This window comes from Leuresthes tenuis, unplaced genomic scaffold, assembly GCF_036924035.1.
Source record: "Leuresthes tenuis unplaced genomic scaffold, fLeuTen1.0.hap1 SCAF_13, whole genome shotgun sequence".
NCBI lineage: Eukaryota > Metazoa > Chordata > Actinopteri > Atheriniformes > Atherinopsidae > Leuresthes > Leuresthes tenuis.
The window spans coordinates 20910421-20932305 of NW_027325367.1; the positions used below are offsets into that span (position 1 = coordinate 20910421).

Here is a 21885-nt window from a genome sequence, read left to right on the forward strand (position 1 = left end):
TCTCTTGGTATGCTGAAGCGTTTAGAGTTCCTTTCACTGAACTAAGGGGCCAAGCCCAGCTCCTGAAAAACAACCCCACACCATAATCCTGCCTCCACCAAACCGTACACTAAGCACAATGCATTCAGACAAGTACCGTTTTCCTGGCAACTGCCAAACCCAGACTCGTCCATCAGATTGCCAGATGGAGAAGCATGATTTGTCACTCCGCTCTGCTCTAGAGTCTAGAGTCCAGTGGCAGCGTGCTTTATACCACAGCATCTGAGCATCTGACGCGTTGCATTGCACCTGGTGATGTATGGCTTGTATGCAGCTGCTCACCCATGGAACCCCATTCCATGAAGCTCTCTACGCACTGTTCTTGAGCTACTCTACAGAAAGTTGGCGACCTCTATGCACTATGCGCCTCAGCATCTGCTGACCTCACGCTGTCATTTTACGTACCCAGTTGCTTCCACTTTGTCATAATACCACTGACAGTTGATTGTGGAATATTTAGTAGCGAGGAAATTTCATGACTGGACTTGCACAGGTGGCATCCTATCACGGTACCACACAAATTCACTGAACTCCTGAGCGACCCATTCTTTCACAAATGTTTGTAGAAGCAGTCTGCATGCCGAGGCGCTTGAATTTATACATCTGTGGGCATGGAAGTTATTGGAACACCTGAATTTAATTATTTGAATGGGTGAGTGAATACTTTTGTCAATATACTGTATCTTACAAGACACCCAAACTACTTCAACAGGAGTGATCCTTTTGAAGCATAAAAGAAGCAACTCTACATCATCTGCATCCAGCAAAGATGCAATCCTAAACTAACTAATCTAGAAACCCCTTAACTCCTTGGCTAAAACTAGAAGTTCTGTCCATGAAAGTCATGACCAAAATCAGTGATAAACAACAGCCATAACGGAGTCCAACAAGCACCAGAAATTAGTCAGATTTCCTGTCTGCAATGCCAAAGCTCTTACTCCCATTGTGCAGGGACTGAATACCCCATAACACTCTATACTCACAAAGCACCATCCACAGGATATCATGAGGGACAAAGTCATACCCGTTTTAAAGAGAAGAACCGCGAATGACGACAAACCGGTCTGTGAATCCACAGGCACTGTATCTTCTCTCCATGCAATGTTGCAGGTGCATGTCAACCAAAATGGCCCCACAACATCCAGGGCCGTGAAGAACTAAGGGCAAATCTCATCCGCCCTGGGGCACTGCCAGTGCAGAGTTGTTTAATTTCCTCAATTCAGGTGAAAGGATAATATTGACAAGTTTAGCTTCAAATCAGAAAGCCAAGGCCCAGCTGGCGTAATCTTTTCCAAATTACAGGTACATTGTAAATCTTTGCCCATAATATTCCTAACGTTTCTTATTGGAAAAGTTTCCCTTTTACTTTTCCTTTCTGGACAGCTTTCTCTGTTCTTGTGACATGAGAAAGCTCAGAAGCATACATGACTGCAGGTGAGGCGCACAGCTCAAATTCTCCAAAGAGGAAAATTCTCTAAAAATGTCTTGTTTGGAGGATGTGGTAAAAATCATTAAAAAAAATATATACTGTTACACTTAGTTTTGGCATTTATTTTTTACCAGTTACTTCAATTAACAACTTTTGGCTGCAAGTATATAATTCCTGCATAGCCCAACTTATTGCTTATGTCTTTCATACGCAACTATCGATATTTTCATTCCATTGCTTTTGACAACTGGAATAGATAACCTTGACAACAAAGGATGTGCTGACACGAAAATGGCTCTAGCCTGCAGTGTCTGTGTAAAGGATGCACAGACGTAAGCTTGATAGCTGAAGTAAAAGCTCTAACATAGCTCATACAATCAGAAAGGCATTTCAACAGGTAGTAGAACATATTATGAAAAAATCTTTCTTTTATGCTATAGGGCATATTATTCAGGTATCTGAAATCACTCCCAACCCGAAAACACAATCATGGCAACATCTCTCACATGCTACTCAGATTTTCGGTTTACATTTATGTCATTCGTCAAGTTTACTATGTCTACTCTGAGCCCCAAACACTCACATCCAATCTGCTAGACTGATGAAGTTATCTTATATTCTCTGACATAGATAAGATACGATATTTTATTGTCATTATACAAGAATGTACAACAAATTATGGTGTGCTATCAGTATACACACTATGAATAAAATATTCTTGTTAGTATTGTGTTAAGTGGTTTTTGAGTTCAGTGTGGTTATGACTCTCTCTTACCAGATGGCAAGAGTTCAAAAAGGCTGTGGGCAGGGTGGAAAGGTTATTTGAGGATGTTATGTGACTTCTGGAAACAGCAAGAGGTAAAGATGTCATTCAAGGCTGGTAGGTGGGAATTGGTGATGACTTGTACAGTTTCTACAATCCTCTGCAGTCTTTCTGTCAGCAGCAGAGCTTCTCCTGTACCATACCAGTATACCGTAGGTCAGGACACTTTCAATGGTGCAGCGGTAGCAGGACAACAGCAGTTTCTGTGAGAGGTTAATATTCCTGAGTGTTCTGAGGAAGTACAGCCGCTTTGTGCCCTTTCCCACGAGCATGTTGGTGTTTGCAGTCCATTTGAGGTCCTCTGTGATGTGCGTGCCCAGGAATTTTAAGCGTACAACCCTCTCCACTTCTTCGTCATTGATGTGCTGTGGTGGGTGTTGATCCTTCTTTCTCCTTAAGTCAATGATCAGTTTTGTTTGTTTTATTGATGTTGAGTGTAAGGTTATTATCTTTACACCATACTGTCAACCGTTGCATTTTCATTGGACTGTTTTAACTTTTCATTGGGCCAGTTCAACTCTGGATTTGGGATAATCTGTGCCACAATGCGGAACAGTTCCAACTTTTCAGTGCCTGGATTTCAGACGAGGGAAGTGTAAGTATTTGAGAAATAATTTGCCAGGGTTTAGTTATATATTTGTTTAGCAGTGACTAATGTTAACAGCTAAAGTAATGAAGATTATATCATCAGTAGGTGACTTCTAAGGAGTTATTGTTGTTACTTTTTGAAAAGTTAATATTACTGTTAGGCCATTACCTTGTTAACTGAACACTGTCTAGTTCAACAGTTACAACCTACAGTTGTGTGGATCAGGTGTATTGCTGGCACAACACTAGTCACCTCCTTAAAACTCACCTACTTCACTGAACGTCAAGTACTGGTCTCAGAGTGTTATCAGCATTGTTCCTGAATAAAAGACAGGTCCAAGAACAATTATTTAATATTGTTAATATACAAAAAGATTTTGTGTGGTGGTTAGCACTGTCACCTAAGGGCGAGAGGGTTCCTGAATTGTCTGAATTGGATTAAGTGGGCATAGAAAATGGATGGATAGATGTTTAAGCGCAGTGATCATTGGTACACATACTGTGTACAACTCCGTACTGGTCTATTACTGTTGATGAGAAAGCATTGCTTATTGCGACATGGTTAATTTACAATGCCACACTGCTAAACAATTTTCTTCTTCAATCAACAGAGAAATCATCAATATCCACATATTGTCACAGTTTAGGTTTTTTCTGTCACAGTTTGTTTTTCAGGTCACAGTTTGTTTTAATAGTCTTGTTTTCAGTTTCTCATGTTTTCAGGTTATGTTCTTGTCGTGTTTCTCCCCTGTCACGTTAGGTTCACTCATGTCACCTGTTTCATTGTAATCAGCTGCACGTCATCACTATTCACTCCCTCCACAGCATTTAGTCTCCTGGTTTCCTTTCATTCATGGCAGAATCCTCACTTACCCGTCATGTCACAGTTGTAAGTTAAGTCTGGTTATGCCTCATAGTCTTGTTCAAAGTATTCATTCATAGTTTTGTTTTCATAGACTGTTTATTGTTTTCCATAGTTTTCAAGTATTTTTGAGATCCGGCTCTGCTGCGCTTTTTATTAGTGCTCATTGTCTTGGTTGGAATAAACCTTTAGATTTTTGAAAAGAACTGCATCTGGGTCCTACCTCTCCACCGATCGTGACAGAAGGATTCTGCCAGAATGGACCCAGCAGTTCTCCACGCGCTCCAGAGCCGACTCACGGCCTTGCAGAAAGGCATGGCCAAGGGGGCCGACAGTCTCGCCTGGTGGAGTCTGTCCGGGGACTTCCTTGAGGAGTTTGGGAGGGAGCTAGTTCCTGCCATCCCCGGGACCCAGGAGACTTGGGAGGCTGTGAGGAAGATCTACATCACGGCTGCGATGGACATTTTTGGCCTACAATCAGCCTGGATCCACGAGCTTTACCCCTCTCCCTTTACCTCCCCAGTGTCTGCTCCTATGTTGCTGCCTCCACAGCCCGCTGACTCCGCTACCACGGCACAGCCGGCCTTCCTCCAGCTGGTCTTTGCCTTGTCTGAGCCGGCCTATCCGGTGGGCTCCTCCACTTCTCTGCCGGCCTTCCTGCCGCAGCTGTCCGCTGACGCAGAGGCTCCTACCACGACCACAGTTCCTGCAAACATGACTGTTGCCACGACCACAGTTCCTGTTGCCACGACCACAGTTCCTGTTGCCACGACCACAGTTCCTGCGACCAAGCCCGTTGCCACGACCAAGCCTGCTCTGGCGGTCAGAGTCCCACCCGCCCACCCCAATTTAGGAACGTATGGGAGCCGTTCCTTGAGGGGGGGCTGTGGGCATCGCCGGGGTGGGTCAGGTGGGCTCATTGTCGTCCTCTCCCGCGCCTATGGAAGCTCGGGTGAGTTCACGCCGTCGCCAGTGGGAACCTGGGCGGACTCACCACTGCTCTTTGCCGGTGGGGACCCAGGTTGCCTCACGGCGGACCCCGCCTCGGCTTGCTGCCCTGAAGGGGCGGCCGGGTCGCCGGAGATCTGGCCGTCCGCCATACGGTCTCTGTCACAGTTTACGTTTTTTTCTGTCACAGTTTGTTTTTCAGGTCAGTTTGTTTTAATAGTCTTGTTTTCAGGTTATGTTCTCGTCGTTTTTCTCCCCTGTCACGTTAGGTTCACTCATGTCACCTGTTTCATTGTAATCAGCTGCACGTCATCACTAATCACTCCCTCCACAGCATTTAGTCTCCTGGTTTCCTTTCATTCATGGCAGAATCCTCACTTACCTGTCATGTCACAGTTGTAAGTTAAGTCTGGTTATATTGTATATAACACACGCGCTAAGGCATCCAAATTTAGTAAGCCAGCCACTGGTTACACTTCCCATTGACCTTTTTATAGTCAAATGAACCCTAAAAACTGGCACATGATTTGATATCCTATAATTCAAGAAATCTGACTGACTGGCACCTAAGCAGCTACTTGAAAATCTTTATTATTCTCAACTTTGTCCCACCATCTATGTAATCGAAGTGAAGCAAACAGACGAAGAATTTAGTGTGCCAACAGCAAGATGTCTAGCCAAATCAAAATCAATGAGAAGCGAGACTCTTGGCATTGGTAAATTCTGCCTTTGGGTTTGTGCATACTTATTTGGTCTTTTTGTCCTGGTGCTTTGCAAATGCTTTACATAGTCCTACTTACAGGTACTAAGGAAAATTGCTGTGATAATTTTAAGTTGCTGAACAGTGTTAAAGATTCAGATTTAAAGTATTTCTGCCAACATGCATGTGGAGGCAGAAAGAAACATACTTTCAATAAGCATTTCAGACCAAAATAAAACCTATGTATGATGTCCAGTACTCAAACTACATTAACAATTCTGGAGCTGCAGGAAGATGACTTTTTTTAACCACTTCTAAAGTGTTTCAAATCCTCAAAAATTACTCCTGTACGTCTTAAAATTCTCCTTATACAGAGAAGTTACCACACATAATAAGTGGTGAAAGTAAGGAAAATCTGTTTACAGGTATATATTCTAAATATTACAAAATAACTGCAAATACTGAAAGCTGCCAAATAGCTTTTTTCTGAACACAGACAACTTGTTGTCTTAGATAACTAATCAATTTACAGATTATCTTACAAAAAACAAATTCAACTTACCAGAAAAATTGCAACAGTCATTCAACTTGGAACAGTTTGTTGCAGAACAGCAGCTGTTGGTTTAAAGTCACAGTTATGGAAATTTTGAGCTCATGCTTAATCTCCACTCAACATATTTAGGGGTCTAGCAGCAAAGCTGCAGACACCTATTGTTTTAGTAGCTTTTCCTATTATTATTATGGACCCCATGAACGCTATGGTAAAAAGTTTTGAAATTTGGCACAAGTTTTTAGGACAGCAAACTTAAGAATTTTTGTGCCACCAACATGTCAAAGTTTGAAGTGCATTCAGCTGCATAACTTTGGACTCGTTGGTCCAAATTTCACAAATTCTGTACCGTTGGAAACCTTGGATCTATCCGCACATAAGTTAGGAGATGGATTTTTCAATTTCAACTTTGTTCACCCACTACAACCAATCAAATTTGGCAGCGACGCCAAACAGGAAGTGAGGCCATATCTCAGCAACTGGTTGATCTTTTGATGTCTAACTTCTAACACAGACTCATGACCCCTTCTTTAAGAGGCCCAAGAATTTTAGTGACCTTTGACCTTTAGGGTGCGCTATATTTAGCAAAAATACATTTTTGCTCATATGTTTGGACCCATTGGTCTAAACTTCACAAATGAGGAAGCGTTGGAATCACTGGATGTAGCAGAGGTCAACACACTGTATGACATCATTCGCGCCATCTTGGATTTTTCCGCCATTTCGAATTTTATCAAAAACATTCAAAAAGCATTACAGGTCACCCAGATTGTCTGATTTCCACGGGACCACAGGACATGTATTATAAAGTGGAATTTTTAAATTTGCTTCTGTTTTCCCGTAGCAGCCAATCCTACTCAGCGCTGACATGCCAAACAGGAAGTGAGGCCATATCTCAGCAACCATTTGATCTTTAGACGTCAAACTTCTAACACAGACTCATAACCAAATCTTTAAGAGGCCCAAGAATTCTAGTGAACTTTCACCTAGAGGGGGCGCTATAAGTAGAAAAAACGCATTTTTGCTCATAACTTTGGAGCCGTTGGTTCATATTGCACAAATGAGGTACCGTTGGAATCCCTGGATGAATACGAGTTCATCGCAAACACCAAACTTGGTGTATGGACTCATGATGCCTTCCTGAGCAGCCATAGGCTTATGTGCTATGTGCCCTGCCATCGCTGCTTGCAGCTATATTTGACATGTGTTTTTAGATTGGCTCATGTCCAATCCGTTAGTGAAATGAGATGAAGTGTAACAAATTAAATGAAAAATATACATAATTTATCCCAAAGGCAGATTATATTGTTGCAGAATTCTTTACCCTTAACAATCATTATGAGCTATCATTATGAATCGTTATCACAGTTGGCAGGATTGACATCCAGTATCTCATTACAGCATAGCTGAAGAAGCCTCATACCGTCAGTATGGTCAAGGTGGTCAGTGTGTTGTCCACATTCATTAAGTTGTGAAGATGGCCAGAGAAGACTGGCTGACGGAGGGAAAGACTGCACGTAGGGTGGAGGAGTTAATTATCCACTTCAGACGTTTAGCTAGAAAAGGTTCTTTAAACATCCAAACTAAATACAAAAAGAACAAGAAAACAGTCTAAAGGTTAACTGAGAAGCAGGATGGAAGATGGACCATAAAGGACAGAAAACACCTGTCAAGGAAGAAAGACCCCAGGGTCCAATGAGAATGCAGCTGTGGGTAGTCCAAAATAATCTACCTTGGTTTGCATATGCACCAGGGGAAGGCAAAGTTTGGCAGAAACTACCAGTCGCAAGCAGAAGGTGAGAAAGGGAAATCCTCCAGTTGCTTAAAGAACAGCATCTCCTGAGAAACTCATGGAGGAAAGCTGAGGCCCAGGAAAATGAAGGCCTGAAGGACCTGTGGATCAAGTTTAAGGAAAGGACTGCACACGTCAGGAGAGCCAAGAGGATAACGAGGTGCAGAAGCCGTAAGATTGTTATCTTTACGCTGCCCAAATAAGGTGATGACTCCAAACTCAGGAGATATACCAGGTCTCGGTACATGAAAGCAAGTAGAAGATTGTATGTGTGTGTGTGTCACCAAATAAAAGGCAAAGGTGGAGGTGGAGAACTCTAGCGAAGCAGCAGCCGAGAGAAGGTTTGTGTGTTGTTCTCCCCTTGCAAGTAAAATACTGAGGCCTCTGAGGGATTTCTTGGTTTCATGCCGTTGTCTGTGAGTGAATTTTTCTAACATAGATAGACGTGCCTACTGCTTTTTCAGCACATCTCACGAAGCAATACATCAGTGAAGGGTAGTTCCCGACTGAGGACCCTGCAGCTTTCCTAATGGCATTGCCAAGGTGCGTCAAGCAGGGATGTCAAACAGGTAGAACTACCTGTGCTCGCACCAAGCATTAATCTTTTTACAATCACGTCGAAGTGCTCCAAAGTACTGATTTTTGGGGGAGAATTATTATTATTATTTTTTTTTTCTTCTTCTTCTTTTAAATAAGTTTGTGAAGTTTCTTTGAGTCTTTGGGTCCAATGCTTCTGCCCCAACATATGGTTGCAAAGTGTTATGGAAGTTTTTAAATCGCTTCCTTCCTAATACCTCTGATGAGCAATAAAATAGTATAATAAAATAAAAACTTTACTTTTTCTGCCGGTCGGCTAAGTTTTTATTCTTCGTTGCGAGGAAAAAGATCAGTCCACATCATTCAGCGGCAATGGTATGAAAAATACAAACAAAAGGAACCCAGAGCATTTATACCTGAGGAGGGGGCTTTGTTCTTTAGGTGTGTAACAACGCCCCAGGGGGGACAGGATGCAGTCTTGATGACAATTAAGAAACAGGAGGTTAAAACAATTATCTTGTCTGAATGTTAATTAAGAGGTAAATAGTTTCAAACAATTAGCGTGTCATGGTGATACAAATGGTTACTGTGGATTGGAGAGTCTGTCAGTCCTGAGACATAAAATTTACCATCACAAAAGCAGATTGCATTTTCCATCACACACTTAAAGAGCATAAGCAAAACCTTGGTGCAGACAAAGAAGGACCCAAGTTTTCTTAAGAAGTACAGTCTGCGTTGTACTTTCTAGAGGAAAGCCTGTGTGTTGCATTTTCAATTCAATCTGCTGTTCAGGTAGACTCCCTGGTATCTGTATTCATCAACCACTTCCACCTCTTTGTCTAGGATGAACAACATCTTTAGTTAACTCCTGGTCCTCCTAGAATGCAAAATCATCTCTTTTGTTTCTGTTAAAGATGAGGTTATTGTTCCCACACCATGCCACAAAGTAATTGACCAGTTCCATGTACTCAGCTCCTTGTCCATCACTCATACATCCCACAACTGCAGTACAGTGAAGTACTGCAAAAATCAGAGGACATAATCTTCGACGTGCTGTCTGATTTTTCTGATTGAGAGTGGCTTGCTGAAGGTGGTACATGCTGGCATCTTCAATAACCACCCCAGGACAATAAGCAAACTGTAGTGGGTCCTGTAAAGTGTCCACTTGTTTACTTACGTGAGCCAATAACAGTCTCTCCAGGACTTTCATGAGGAACTGGTCTGTAGTCACTGAGGGCAGAATCTTCCACAGCACTAGAACTTTGAAGAGGTGCTGTAGAACCCCAGATAGTTTTTCCATAAAGGTCTTCAGGACACTGGGCCCGACACACCAAGACCTGCAAACTTGTTCTGGTTCAGTCTCTCCAGCTGCCTCCTCACCTGACTGCTGGAGACAGACAGGTTGGACGTTGAGGCAGATGAGGTCTGGGTGTCCTAATGTGGGGGTAAAATGTTGGTAAGGCTGCGTTAAGGTCCATGACGAAGTTGGTAAGTGACATTATGGAGGTGTTAAAATAGAGGGGGGTGGTGTTTATTGAATCTTAACTGGACATAGGACAGTCTCCAGCACCTGTTTAAGGACCAAACCATTTCCAAGGACCGGGGTAACAGCAGAACACACGGGGCATTGGAGTTAGCATCAGCGCCACACGGCTTAAGCTTGTTTTATAGTTGACGAGTTGCTCACGGCACGTGACGTCAAAATTACGTATTTCCGCCTTGCATGCCATGAAAAAGCAGCGGGGCACGTGCACCAGTCAAAATTTGTAACTTGGAGCGCGCGGACGACAAACCGGATGGACAAATTCAAAAACAGGCTCAGCGAGGCACTGAAACAGCATAAGCAAGTAAAACAGCAAACCGATCTATTATTACTATTGCATCCTGAAAGGCAATGATAATTCCCAAGTGTGTCCATTGATGCACACTATTTCATAACAAACAAACAAACAAACAAAATAGGTAATGCTATACACTTAAAAGTCCTATAACAATATTCTACGTACTATATCAGACTCTAATAGTGATAACACACCAATTGAAATAACTTCTGCAGGCTCATCAGCTATTATGTAAGTAGAGGTGAGAATGCTCAGCTATTTAGAGGTGAGATTGGCCTATTGAAACTAGAAAAAGCTGTTCCTGCGAAACAGCAGTGAGAATGCCGATGAGCTGAATGGGGATAGCTGACCATGTTAAAAAAGCTGAAAATAGTGAAAATTTTGCAGAAAGTTATTAGCTGAAGCTTCAAAGCACTTGAAAGGTATTTTTGAAAGGAGCTGGATTAAGGCAGAAAACTATAGAAAAGAAGAAAATGCAAAACAAAAAGTGAATACATTCAAAACTAATGCAGAAAATTGTGAAAATTTAGTAGAAAGTCATGTGCTGGAGTTTCAAAAGGCCTGAAATGTATTTTTGAAAGGACCTGGACCTAGATGAAGGCAGAAAAGTACAGCAAAGAGAAGAAAAATGCTAAACTAAAAGGGAAGAAAAATCAGAAAAATGACAAAACAATGCAGAAAAATGTGAATGTTTAAGCCACCAAGAGCTAGATGAAGGCAGAAAAGTACAGAAAAGATAAGAAAAATACTAAATAAATTCAGAAAGCAGAGAAACACTGCAGAAAAATGTGAAAATTTAGCAGAAAATTATTTGCTGAAGTTTTCAAAAGGCCTGAAATGTTTTTTTTTTTTTTAAAGGAGCTGGAGCTTTATGAATGCAGAAAAGTACAGAAAAGAGAAGAAACATGCAAAAAGGACTGGCAGTTGATAGGTACTGCTGTGAAAGGTATTTTTGAAAGGAGCTGGGGGTGAAAGGTATTTTTGAAAGGCCTTTGGCACCCATAATAATAAGTATGCACAATAGTAATATGTGTACCTTGCCTTTGGCATTGGCACCCATAACTAGACAATAGCTAGACCCATAACTGAAGAAATTTTGCCCGCCGACAGACAGATGCTGTGCTGAGAGACCTGCTAGTTGCCAGTCAAGCATTAGATATTTCAAATGCAGTCTGAAATATGAGATACTGGCTTGGTGAAACCTTACTGCTTTAGGTATCATGAGTGAGTGAAAGCACACAGAAGGACGTCCTAAGCCAGAGACACAGAAGAGGACAGATTGTGCCTCTTGAGAACAAACAGCTGCTTCAATAGATTTTAAGTCATAGTAAAAGAAAATTTTAACCTGTTAATAGCAGAAAGGTATGCTGCAGACAGTTAAGTGATTTATATCAAGGTACTGTGTAGAATACAGCTTTTATGGCAGTTTGAACACAGCCCTCACTATCAGTTTAAAGGAGAGAAGTGCAGCTTCTTTACAATGGAAGTTTGTGCTGTGATTGCTGAGACAGAGAACGTCCTGTTACATTGTATCAGGAGCACACATAACACAGGCTAACATAAAGCTTTTACAATAAGGCAGCTGTGTTGGCTGTGCTCTCATAAGTAGTAGCTGTGTGATTAGTTGGAGCTACTGCTTGCTGAGAGACAAAAGCTGTGATGTTGTATCGTATTAGGAGCACACATAACACAGGCTGGCATAAAGCTCTTATAATAGGCCAGCCATGTTGGCTGTGGCCTCATAAATAGTTACCATGGGAGACAGCTGCGTGTGTAACCGGGCGCTCACACCAAAAGCGTCTTTGCTTCACAGTATTCTCACAATTATAGCTTCTGCAGGCTCATCAGCTATTATGTAAGCAGAGGTGTAACAGCCTCTAAATATCTAAATAAGGCAATATGTGTCTTTATTTCACCAATACTTTAAGCAATGAATGAACGAACGTGTACTATAGCTCTGTTAGCTCATAGGCGCCATTATGTTGCTACTTGCGACTATAGGAGAGCAAACGGAGGGATTTCTACACAGCCACTCTACTGGGACCACTTCATCCACATGTTCATAGCAAAAATAGGGAAGTCAAAATTAACCAAGAACTGCATGGCAATAGAGTATGTAAGTTTATGTTTATGCATTTGGCAGATGCTTTTATCCAAAGCCACTTACACTGGTAGGCGTGAAAGATAAGGGGGGTGTTTTGCCTAAGGACCCCTACTGCATTTCTTACAGCATCAAAACAACATGGATAACAAAGTGGGAAAATCAATGACAACTCTCGCAAAATAAAACTACAAAGGCTCTATGCCGTGTCGCAGTTGTCCCAGATTCGATTCCGGCCTGTGGCCCTTTTGGCTGGGCAGTTTATGTACCTGTGCTTACAAAAGTATCAAAAATTATCTTGAAAATACTTTTTTTCTTTCCAAATTTATATAAAAAGTACATTATAGAAGCCATTTCACATGAAGAAATAGCCAAGTACTGTGATATACAAACCAAACTGTTTGAAAATTCAGCGAGTTACAATGATACTTTCAACAGACCTCCTTACCACCTACATACACAAACAGCAGGAGACAAGTGACTTGGCCAGCTTACATCTATATGGTAGCCAGTTAAGGTGGCCATTAGCTAAACATTTTGTAAACAATTTCTGCTAGGGATAGTAAGAGTTGTAGATGATCCATCTTGGTCCCAAGATATGAAGCTGTTTTAACCAAATAATTTTTAGTAAAAACATTTTAGGGAATTTTAAGTATGAAACCACTGCACACAAAAAACAGGTCTATGTATGTGAGTGCACAGAGAGGTATCTTGAAAGCAAAAACGCACCATCATGTGAGGGAGACTGTTCCCTTTGTAAACACAAATGCAGTTTGACAAGTACAAGGCTGTGAAGAGCGTGAAATTGTCTGAACAATACCTGCTCATCTTTGCTTTTAGCTCAATTAACCAAGTTTGGAAGCTTTGACTGCACTCAAAGCAATGTGAAGGGAAAGCCAGCAATCCAGTTACCTTTAACATCACTTAACTTGCCTCTCCTCTGCAAGTACACAATCAGGTTGAACAGGTGTAGAACAGACACAAGGCTATTCTACCATTGGAAAATGACAAACCTGAAGCTTTAAAAGCATCAGTCCATTGTTTGTTGGTTGTGAATTTACCAATATGAAAATATTTCTAAAATGTCTTAAAATATATAACTGATCAAACTACATAGAATCAATATCCATTGAAGCACCCCATTGATACGATAAGCCTTTGAGGACAATTTGATGCAATTAGATGAGCTCTTGAAAGGTAGTAAAAATATGGCATCAGTGAATCCAAGTTTACCAAACACGGCAAAAGGCATAAACAAAATAATAATAATAACTTAGAATAAGAATGTAGTCACAGATCAAAGAAAAACAACCCCAATTAATTGTTATAGTATTGGCACAGTGTCTTCCAGAAGAGTAGTGTTAAGAGGTTGCTTCACACTGCCTCACCATTGGTTCTGTATTTGAGCCTCTTCCCAGACCTCAGTTGCATGCCTTCACTTAGCTACAGAAGACAGAAACAGACGAAGAAAAAAATGACAGGCTTTAAAAGCAAACTACAGCACTGCAGTAACTTTGAAAGGCAGATACAACAGGAGATGAAAGCTGAACATCAGATTTTGATCTGCATTAGAAGGAGGCGATTTCTGTACTGAAACAGCCTTTACAAAACATCTATTATGTACATGTGATTCAGTAAACAGTTTTCTATTTCCTTAAAATACCAGCAAAAGGGCTTCTTTTTTTTAGTGAAGGCTCTTGTTCAGTGTTACTAATGGCCACACTTTAATTTCTGATTCCTATCAGGGCAAGAAATTCATGTGGATCCTTCTACAAATTTCAGCTCTTCACACTCACCTTTCCAACAGGAACAATGTAGAGCAAAGCCTGAAATAAGATCCAGAGGAGGACAAAGCCAAGAGCTTGGGCATCCCAGAAGGTTTCAAGTGGAGGCAGAGTAGGGGGGAAGTTTGCCAGACTGGGATCATCCTGACTGACTTGGAGTAACACAAACAAAACCCAGGATGGCAGGAAGAGCAGCCAGAAGTATGCGCCTTAAGATAAGAAGACATCACGAATACCAAGAGCAATGTCATGTCACCACTGTTACCATGACTAATACAAACAAATTTAGGGGAGAAAAAAAAAAGGAAAGAAAGAAAGAAAATAACAGTACAGAAAAGGCATGATTGCTCATAGAAAAATATATCTTTAAATATATAGTTACTATTGTAATTGTCACGCTCCCCAGCATTTAAGAGCATCAAATTGCTGAGTCAAAAAAATTACAGAGATTACAGAGCATCCAACAGCATAACATCTGTGTAAGATTAACTTTTTATATAATACACGTCTTATATCATATACAACTTCAATTCCAAAAAAGCTGGGATGTTATGTAAAATGTAAAATATAAAACAAATGCAATGATTTGCGATCTCATAAATCTATGAGTTTTCTTTGTTCTGCTGTGAACTAGTTTATGAGATTTGCATGTTATTGTATTCTATATTGACTTACATTTAACAGTTTCCTACTTGTTTTGGAATTAGGGCTGTAACAAATATATTACCAAACATGCCTGCAGCAGTTTGAATGGTTTAGATATCCTTTCCATGAATAAAAACATAACTGTATTTCTCTCTTTTTTTTTAACCTACCCATCTTTCCTCCAAAGTCAAGTGGTGCAGAGGGGATGGTAGTGGCAGCAAACACATTAGTCTTCTCTTCCTCTTGCAGTCCAGAGTTAGCTTCAGTTGGTATGACAGCTCCATCATCTTTCCTGCGGCGTAGATTATAACGGCCCTGATTCTTCTCTGGATCTTTTTCTACCTTTGCTTCTGACTTCTATTAAAAAAAAAAAAAAAAAGACTGAAACTTAATATGGTTTCTGTTTTAATTAAAGACACATTCAATTAATCAAAAGAAAGACACTAAACAAAAACAGCCTAAACACAATGTGGTAGACTATGTGACTGACTAAATTATTCTTCTTCTTTATTCATCCAGGTTAGACAAATCCTTTCTTATTCACAAACTACATGACATCTTGGAACATGAAGTTCCAAAAAGTTGAGAATGTTATGCAAAATGGAAATAAAAAAAAGAATTTGATTTGTGCAAGTACACAGAATATATATTTTTTTTTACATCAATTTACATAGTTGGTCATGTATCTGTCATGTATGCGGAGGGTTTTGGGATTTACCAATCTTATCATCTGCCCACAAAGGCAGCATGCACCGCCTTCTTGGACGGAGCAAGTGCTTTTAAGGTCAATTCACTCGTTGGTGGATTCAACTGTCAATCATTCTCTAAGCCAATGAGTATCCACCATATTCATCACTTAACAAACCTAGGCCATGTGCATGGGTCTTGCAAAAATAGAACAAAGTTAATCAAGGTCACTCAACCTTGTAGTTATTTAATTTCATTGCACAATTACAAGTAAATGATCAGTTTGGAGAAAAGTTTTCTGCTCTTTTTAATTCGCAGACATTGTCATGTAGTCATTATCTATTGTCACTACATCTCAGTCTCACATTTGGTGAAAGTGAAAAATACTTTAACTTTCATTAAAAAGATAAAAGCATGTAAAAAGGCTGTAAACCCCCACATTTACTGTTCTCATAGGTTTATCTTTTCTTTTTTTATAATTTATTGACAGTATACATTTTGTATACAGTAAACTGCATTTTTTTCAAATTGATTTCTTTAGCGATTATAATGGTTTTCATTTGAGGATGTCACATGCTGAATTGAGATGGCCAGTTTTGGTACCTGGCCTGTAGTCTGCCCATCTAATCTAGAATATCTGTTTTGTTTCTTTAATTGTAAAATACTTTCCAAATTTCTAGACATACTTTTGTTGGTTTGATTAATCTGGTTTATCATTCTTCTTCTGGTTTTGGTACTGAAAGCAGTGAAGTCAGTGTGACTCATACATTTATTATTGACAGCTCCATCTAAGAAAATTCAAACCTTTCCCACACAAACATTTTCTTTTTATAACAAGAGAAAACTCACCTCGTTTTGTTTGCTAGCACTGTTATTCTCCTCTCCCTTTTCAAGTTTATCGGTGATATTGTTTTCAGTTGCCTTCGTTTCCCATCAATGGACAAAGATCAGAAAGAGAGAAAAAAGGGACATATGAAAAATTACTGCAATGTGAGAAATAGAAGTGGACGAGCGTGTCTGAGTCAGAGGCGTTCACAAATCATTTTTGCAAGTCCAAGTCAAGTCACAAGTCTTTGAGGGTCAAGTCCAAGTGAAGTCTCTAGTCTTTCGCCAGCAATAAATCAAATTCAAATTTTAACTTTAGAGCTGCACAATCCTCCATATAGGACACTATAAAAATTTATCAATTGTAGGTTCAGTAAATAGAATCTACTGATATGTGACTTGAAGAAACACATATGCCTACAAAGAATTATTTCAATTTCATAACTGTATTTTCTTCAAATAAAATAACTGTATTATCATTATTACTATAATCGACTTGTCAATCAACTTGCTGTAAACCACTTTGAACCACACTGCTGTATGAAAGGTGCTATATAAATAAATATATAGATATACGTGATTATCACATAGCTATGCTTTTACTAGTCTACATAGGCTAACCTTTTACAGATTGGGCAACACTATGGAGACTGTAACTTCTGTATGAAGGCATTGTATCCATACGTTATGATTCGAGGCATTCGAGGTGAACTTTTCGCACTCGCCATTGTCTGATCCTGAAGTAACGCATCAAATGTATGATACTGAAGATGTGTGCTTCACACATGGCGCATGCGCGTGACGTTGCCATTTACATCTAGCTCAGATATCGTACAAAAAGATGACAGACAAATAATGAGACTAACAATAATAACATGAAATAAAGGTTATTCGTGAGTCTCGAGTCTAAGTCAAGTTTGAACTCTTTTGAGGTCGAGTCCAAGTCGAGTCTGAAGTCACAGTTTAGTGAAAATTAAGTGCAACTCGAGTCCGAGTCACGAGTCCGAGTCCTCAGCTCTGGTCTGAGTATGTGTGTGTGGAAGTGAGACAGGGTTATTATCAGAATCAATACCAAAATAAACAAACTAAAATTTCCAAATAATGGCAACATACTGACACAACGGTGACACTACAAGTGCACGTGTGAATGTTTGTCTTGTACGACTGGTGTCCAGTCCTGGGTTTACCCTGTCTGTCGTCAGAGGGCAACTAGATAGGATCAAGACCCCTGAATAGGATGAAGCATTAATGAAAAATTAATTAATATTTATAGAGGCTTTCTGTGATGGGGCGCTGGTCAGAGCGCCCAAGCAGTGCAGCCAAACGTGTACTGCTGCCAGAGTTAATTAATAAATATTTGGCCAATTAGTGTCACTGAATTTTATGGTCTTGGAGTGCTGAAAATGTAGCCCCAGCAGCAGAGTTCAGGATGAAAATAGGCTTGTGCAGCGCCGTAAATCAGCGGGATGATGAAAAACTTCTCGAGCGAGGTGCAGCTTCCAGATCCTAAATTTATCTAGTATTATATAATTGAATATTGTTCATTTACTTCATCTTTTTGAGAAGAAGATTGCATCATTACTGTTAAATTGTAGTCGCCGTCCGACTGTTGATTTGAATTCTTATACTGGACTAGGCAGGGAAATGTATTGTCACATCAGAATAGACACTGAAGACAGGCAGCTAAAACGTAATAATTCGTGTTATTGATGAGATACGGTAAATAAGTCAGATACGAAAGCAATACAGTTCAACAAATGTTGAGAGGCTATTTTCTGCACTCAAGATTGTAAGATATGATTGAGAACACTATCACAATTCATGTCTACACCAGAATAATGCAAAGTTGATAATACATGAACTTTTTTTATTTCATTTTATTTTTTTAAGATAAAAACACCCCTGCGCAACAGACTTAAGAAAGAGGCACCTGGATGTATGCTGTAAGGTGGCCATTGATGGTCCAAACCAGGAGGTCTTTGAGTATAAAGACTGCATCAGCAGGTTCTACAGGATGAAACCAAGGAGGGCCAAATGTGCTGCCACTGGTTGTGCCTTGTGCAATTAAATGGTGGTTAAGCTGCCATGTAACTGGACTGAATGTTAAAAAAAAGCACATAAAAATAATAAATGAATATGCTTTAAAATAATACTTGTCATTTTTTTAATTCATGTAATTACAACTCCTAAAATAGACTGCTGGTAAAACACTTGCTTGCCAGTTGAAGGCACGGTACATGTGCACCTGTGAGCCCACAATCAGGTACCAGCACCACCTCATTTTAAGCCAGGAAGAACCCTGATAAGAGGTGACCAAAACCAAACCAACCAAACCAACATAGAACCATTTTTTTTCTTTTTGTTTTTTTAAAATGTTCAAAACAACAAATGCAGCAAATAAGGCCTTTTTACTTTGAAGAGGACGTGGCATAATTATTTCCAGTCATTTCATTCTTAATCTTGGATACATCTAGATTTGCTCTACAACCATCATAACTTGAAATTGTAATAATTTCAGACCAACGGGCGTAAACCTCTTAGTGAAAACGATGTGGGTGAAGTGCTTCTGAAATTTTTAATTCCTAGAGGCTTGTGGAGCGGAGAATATCTTGATGAATGCACACTACTCGTGGTTACACTATTGAGGCAGCTGCAACTCCTAAACAAAGGAAAAACTTTGACATACGCTATGTTTTCAAGCATGACACCATCCTAAAATCCAATTGTATATGTTTGAGCCAGAATATGAAAGTGAGCATCATAACTGCCTCAACAAAGATTACAGCCAGATGTCTGTTTGTTAAACATGCCCAATATCAGCAACTCGTGCAACATTACAGTTCTTCACTGAATATATTTGTTGTATATTCCCCTGTTAATAGGTGCAGGTATGGGAAAATGTCAGCTGAGGCAGAAAACATTTGCTCCAGGAAGGATATGTGCTCCAATAAATGAATGCTAATGACACACTTGGCACTTACCATGGGGCTGAGCCTGACTTCTAGCGTATCCTTAAACCTTGAATCCCTACGAGAGGATGGTGCAATCTCTGTTATGGCAGTGGAAGCTGTACGAGAGGATGAACGGCGTGTGCTCCTTGCAGGTGAGCGTGATCGGCTGCGACGACGTCCTGGTGAGCGAGAGCGGGAACGAGAACGAGTCTGGAAGCCAGTGAGACTCTGATGAAAGTTGGCATGGAGAAAAAATATAAAATATAAAAACAAGCTTGTTTTGTGGAGGGACTATAAGTGAAAGGACAAGCTAAGACAGGGAAAACCTATCAATACTTATGTGGTTTTGAAACTAACTTTAAAAAACACACATACATAGATGCATATAATACACACACATGTCATTAAACATAAATAAATACATTTGAAAAAACTGACCATCAAACCTTTAAAACTGAAACAGAGAAGGATACGAACAGTTTCTAAGAGCGCTTTCACACCAGGACAGTTCAGGGAATATCTAAAAATGTCACACCTTAAAGGGGAACTCCGGTATTTTTAAACCTAGACCTTATTTCTGGCATGAAATATGTTCATCTATTCACCGAGAACAGCTTGGTGAAAGTCAGCGTCCTTCGGAAGATATTTAGATTCTTCGAGATCCATATAACGGAGTAAACGGGGCTTAGACAATGCAGCCTCCAAATAAGGCATTATCTGTCTATTTCACCAATACTTTAAGACGAACGAGTGAATGAACGCATACTATTGCACTGTTAGCTCATAGCTGCTGTGCTGTTGTCCTTTTAAAGCGGACCAAACTGTTTGGTGTGAAAGTGCCCTTAAGTCTTTCTTCCAGTGGTCCTACCATGACATCTTGCTCCTTGAGCTCAAGCTCTGTACCATCCTTGTAGATGACAGTGTAGAGTCGACTTTTTGCATCAAAGCCGAGCACCTTGACCTCATAGTACAGGCTACTGCCAGGCCAGCGACCCATCACCTTGTCCCCTTTCTGGTACTTTTGAGTAGGCATCCTCAAAAACCTGGCAAAGAGTAAACCATAAGAGATAAAGGAGATCTGAAGATACATTGAAGAGCAGGACATAAGTTTGGGAAGGAAGAGCAGAGATACAAATGCAGCAGACATTGCCAGTTGAAGAAACAAGACGTTAAATAAGCATCTTTAATTTGGCACAAGAGAATTGTGTCTATAATGGCACTATAAAGCTCAATGGAATACGCGTGTGGCGACTAGCAGAAGTGGTCCGTCTGTTTGTTGTTTAAAGGTTGTTTAATGTCGTTTATTGTGGCCTACTCAGTGTTTATGCAACCCAATCTCTGATTTTCACCGCACTTCACTTAGTTTAATTTTTTTTTTTTTAAGTTGGAAATGGAGCTATTGCTGTTTTTCACATCGACTTTGTTGACCTTGGCTCAAAGTTTGTTTGATCCATGCCACTTATATACTGGGTGGATCCAGTATTCACGGGAATTCTTACTGGATCTAAGGTACCAACAGCAGCCACCGTTGCAACTGAAATCCTTAACAAAGGACAGCCTAACAGAAAATATTTTCCGTCAATGTGAGGACTTTCATACAAAGGATTCTAATGTCAAACGGAAGGCCCGGAAACTAGGAAGACGTAGCGGGGTTAAACGCAGGCTGAAGCGCCTGAAACTCCACCGCATACCACTTCCAACGACGCTGCTCTGTAATGCTCAGACCATTAGGAATAAAATGGACGAGATACAGCCTAGCGTTACCAACCTGGAGAACTTCAGAGATGCCTGTATCATGGCATTTAACGAGACCTGGCTAACTTCACTGGACTTGGATACTGACCTCACTCTCACCAGTTTTGGGACTCCGGTGAGACTAGACAGAAATGCGGATGTCACGCGTAAATGTAAAGGGGGAGTGTAAGAACATCACTGAAGACATTGAGCTGTTGTCTGTACCCCCGTGAATTTCCAGAAATATTTATCACTGTTGTGTATATTCATCCCAGAGCTAAAGCAAAAAATGCAGTCACTACTATTCAGAAAGTCACACAGAAACTACGGTCTCTCTCGCCTGATGCACCTTGTTTCATGCTTGGCAATTTTAATAAATTTCTCTCAGTATATATCTTGCCCTACCAGAATTAACAAAACTATTGATCTATACTATGGTTCAGTTAAAGGAGCTTACAAATCTGTAGCCCTGCCTCCTCTTTGCTCAACACCATTCTTCTTATCCCTACCTACAAGCCACTTCTTAAAAGGGGTAAAGTAGCCACTAGGACAGTGGAGATGTGGACAGAAAATGCTATAAATGAGCTCAAAGGAGCCTTGGAATGCACAGATTGGGATGTTTTTAGTGAAGGTGCAGATCTGGATGGGAGAGTTGAGGTGATCTCGTCATATATTCTTTACCTGAAAGATCCCATCCCAACAAAACATGTTAGGGTCTTTCCCAATAGTAAACCTTGGTCAAACAAGCAACAACCTTTTTTTTTTTTTTTTTTTTTTTTTTTTTTAAATGGCAATGATAAGGAGAAAGCAGAGGCAAAAAAAAGAAGCCAAACTAGAGATTAAGAGGGCCAAATTACAGTATAAAAACAAAAAACAGAAGATAAACTTCATTGCAATTATATAAAAATCAGTATGGGAGAGCATGAAAGTCATGACAAATCAAAAGGGAGATAAGAGGATTAACATAGATGTTTTGAGTCTAATCTAGAGATTGCAAATGTCCTGAATGATTTCTAGCTGCGTTTTAATGATGAGTTTGATTGAAACGT

General features: G+C 40.2%; 1 protein-coding gene across 3 annotated transcripts in view; it reads right to left on the reverse strand.

Moving 5' to 3' along the window:
- The window catches only part of lbr (lamin B receptor), a 36480-nt gene that overhangs the window by 8175 nt on the left and 6420 nt on the right, over nt 1-21885 (reverse strand). For 2 of the 3 annotated variants that reach the window (XM_072362615.1, XM_072362616.1), the window contains exons 2-7: nt 19971-20145; nt 19133-19330; nt 16176-16247; nt 14810-14996; nt 14007-14203; nt 13599-13653 (exon numbers count right to left, since the gene is read on the reverse strand). In XM_072362615.1, coding sequence (XP_072218716.1) covers nt 13599-13653; nt 14007-14203; nt 14810-14996; nt 16176-16247; nt 19133-19330; nt 19971-20135 — 874 coding nt within the window. In that variant the 5' untranslated portion in view covers nt 20136-20145. The remainder of the gene's footprint in view (nt 1-13598; nt 13654-14006; nt 14204-14809; nt 14997-16175; nt 16248-19132; nt 19331-19970; nt 20146-21885) is intronic. The other variant, XM_072362617.1, reaches the window with a different exon arrangement.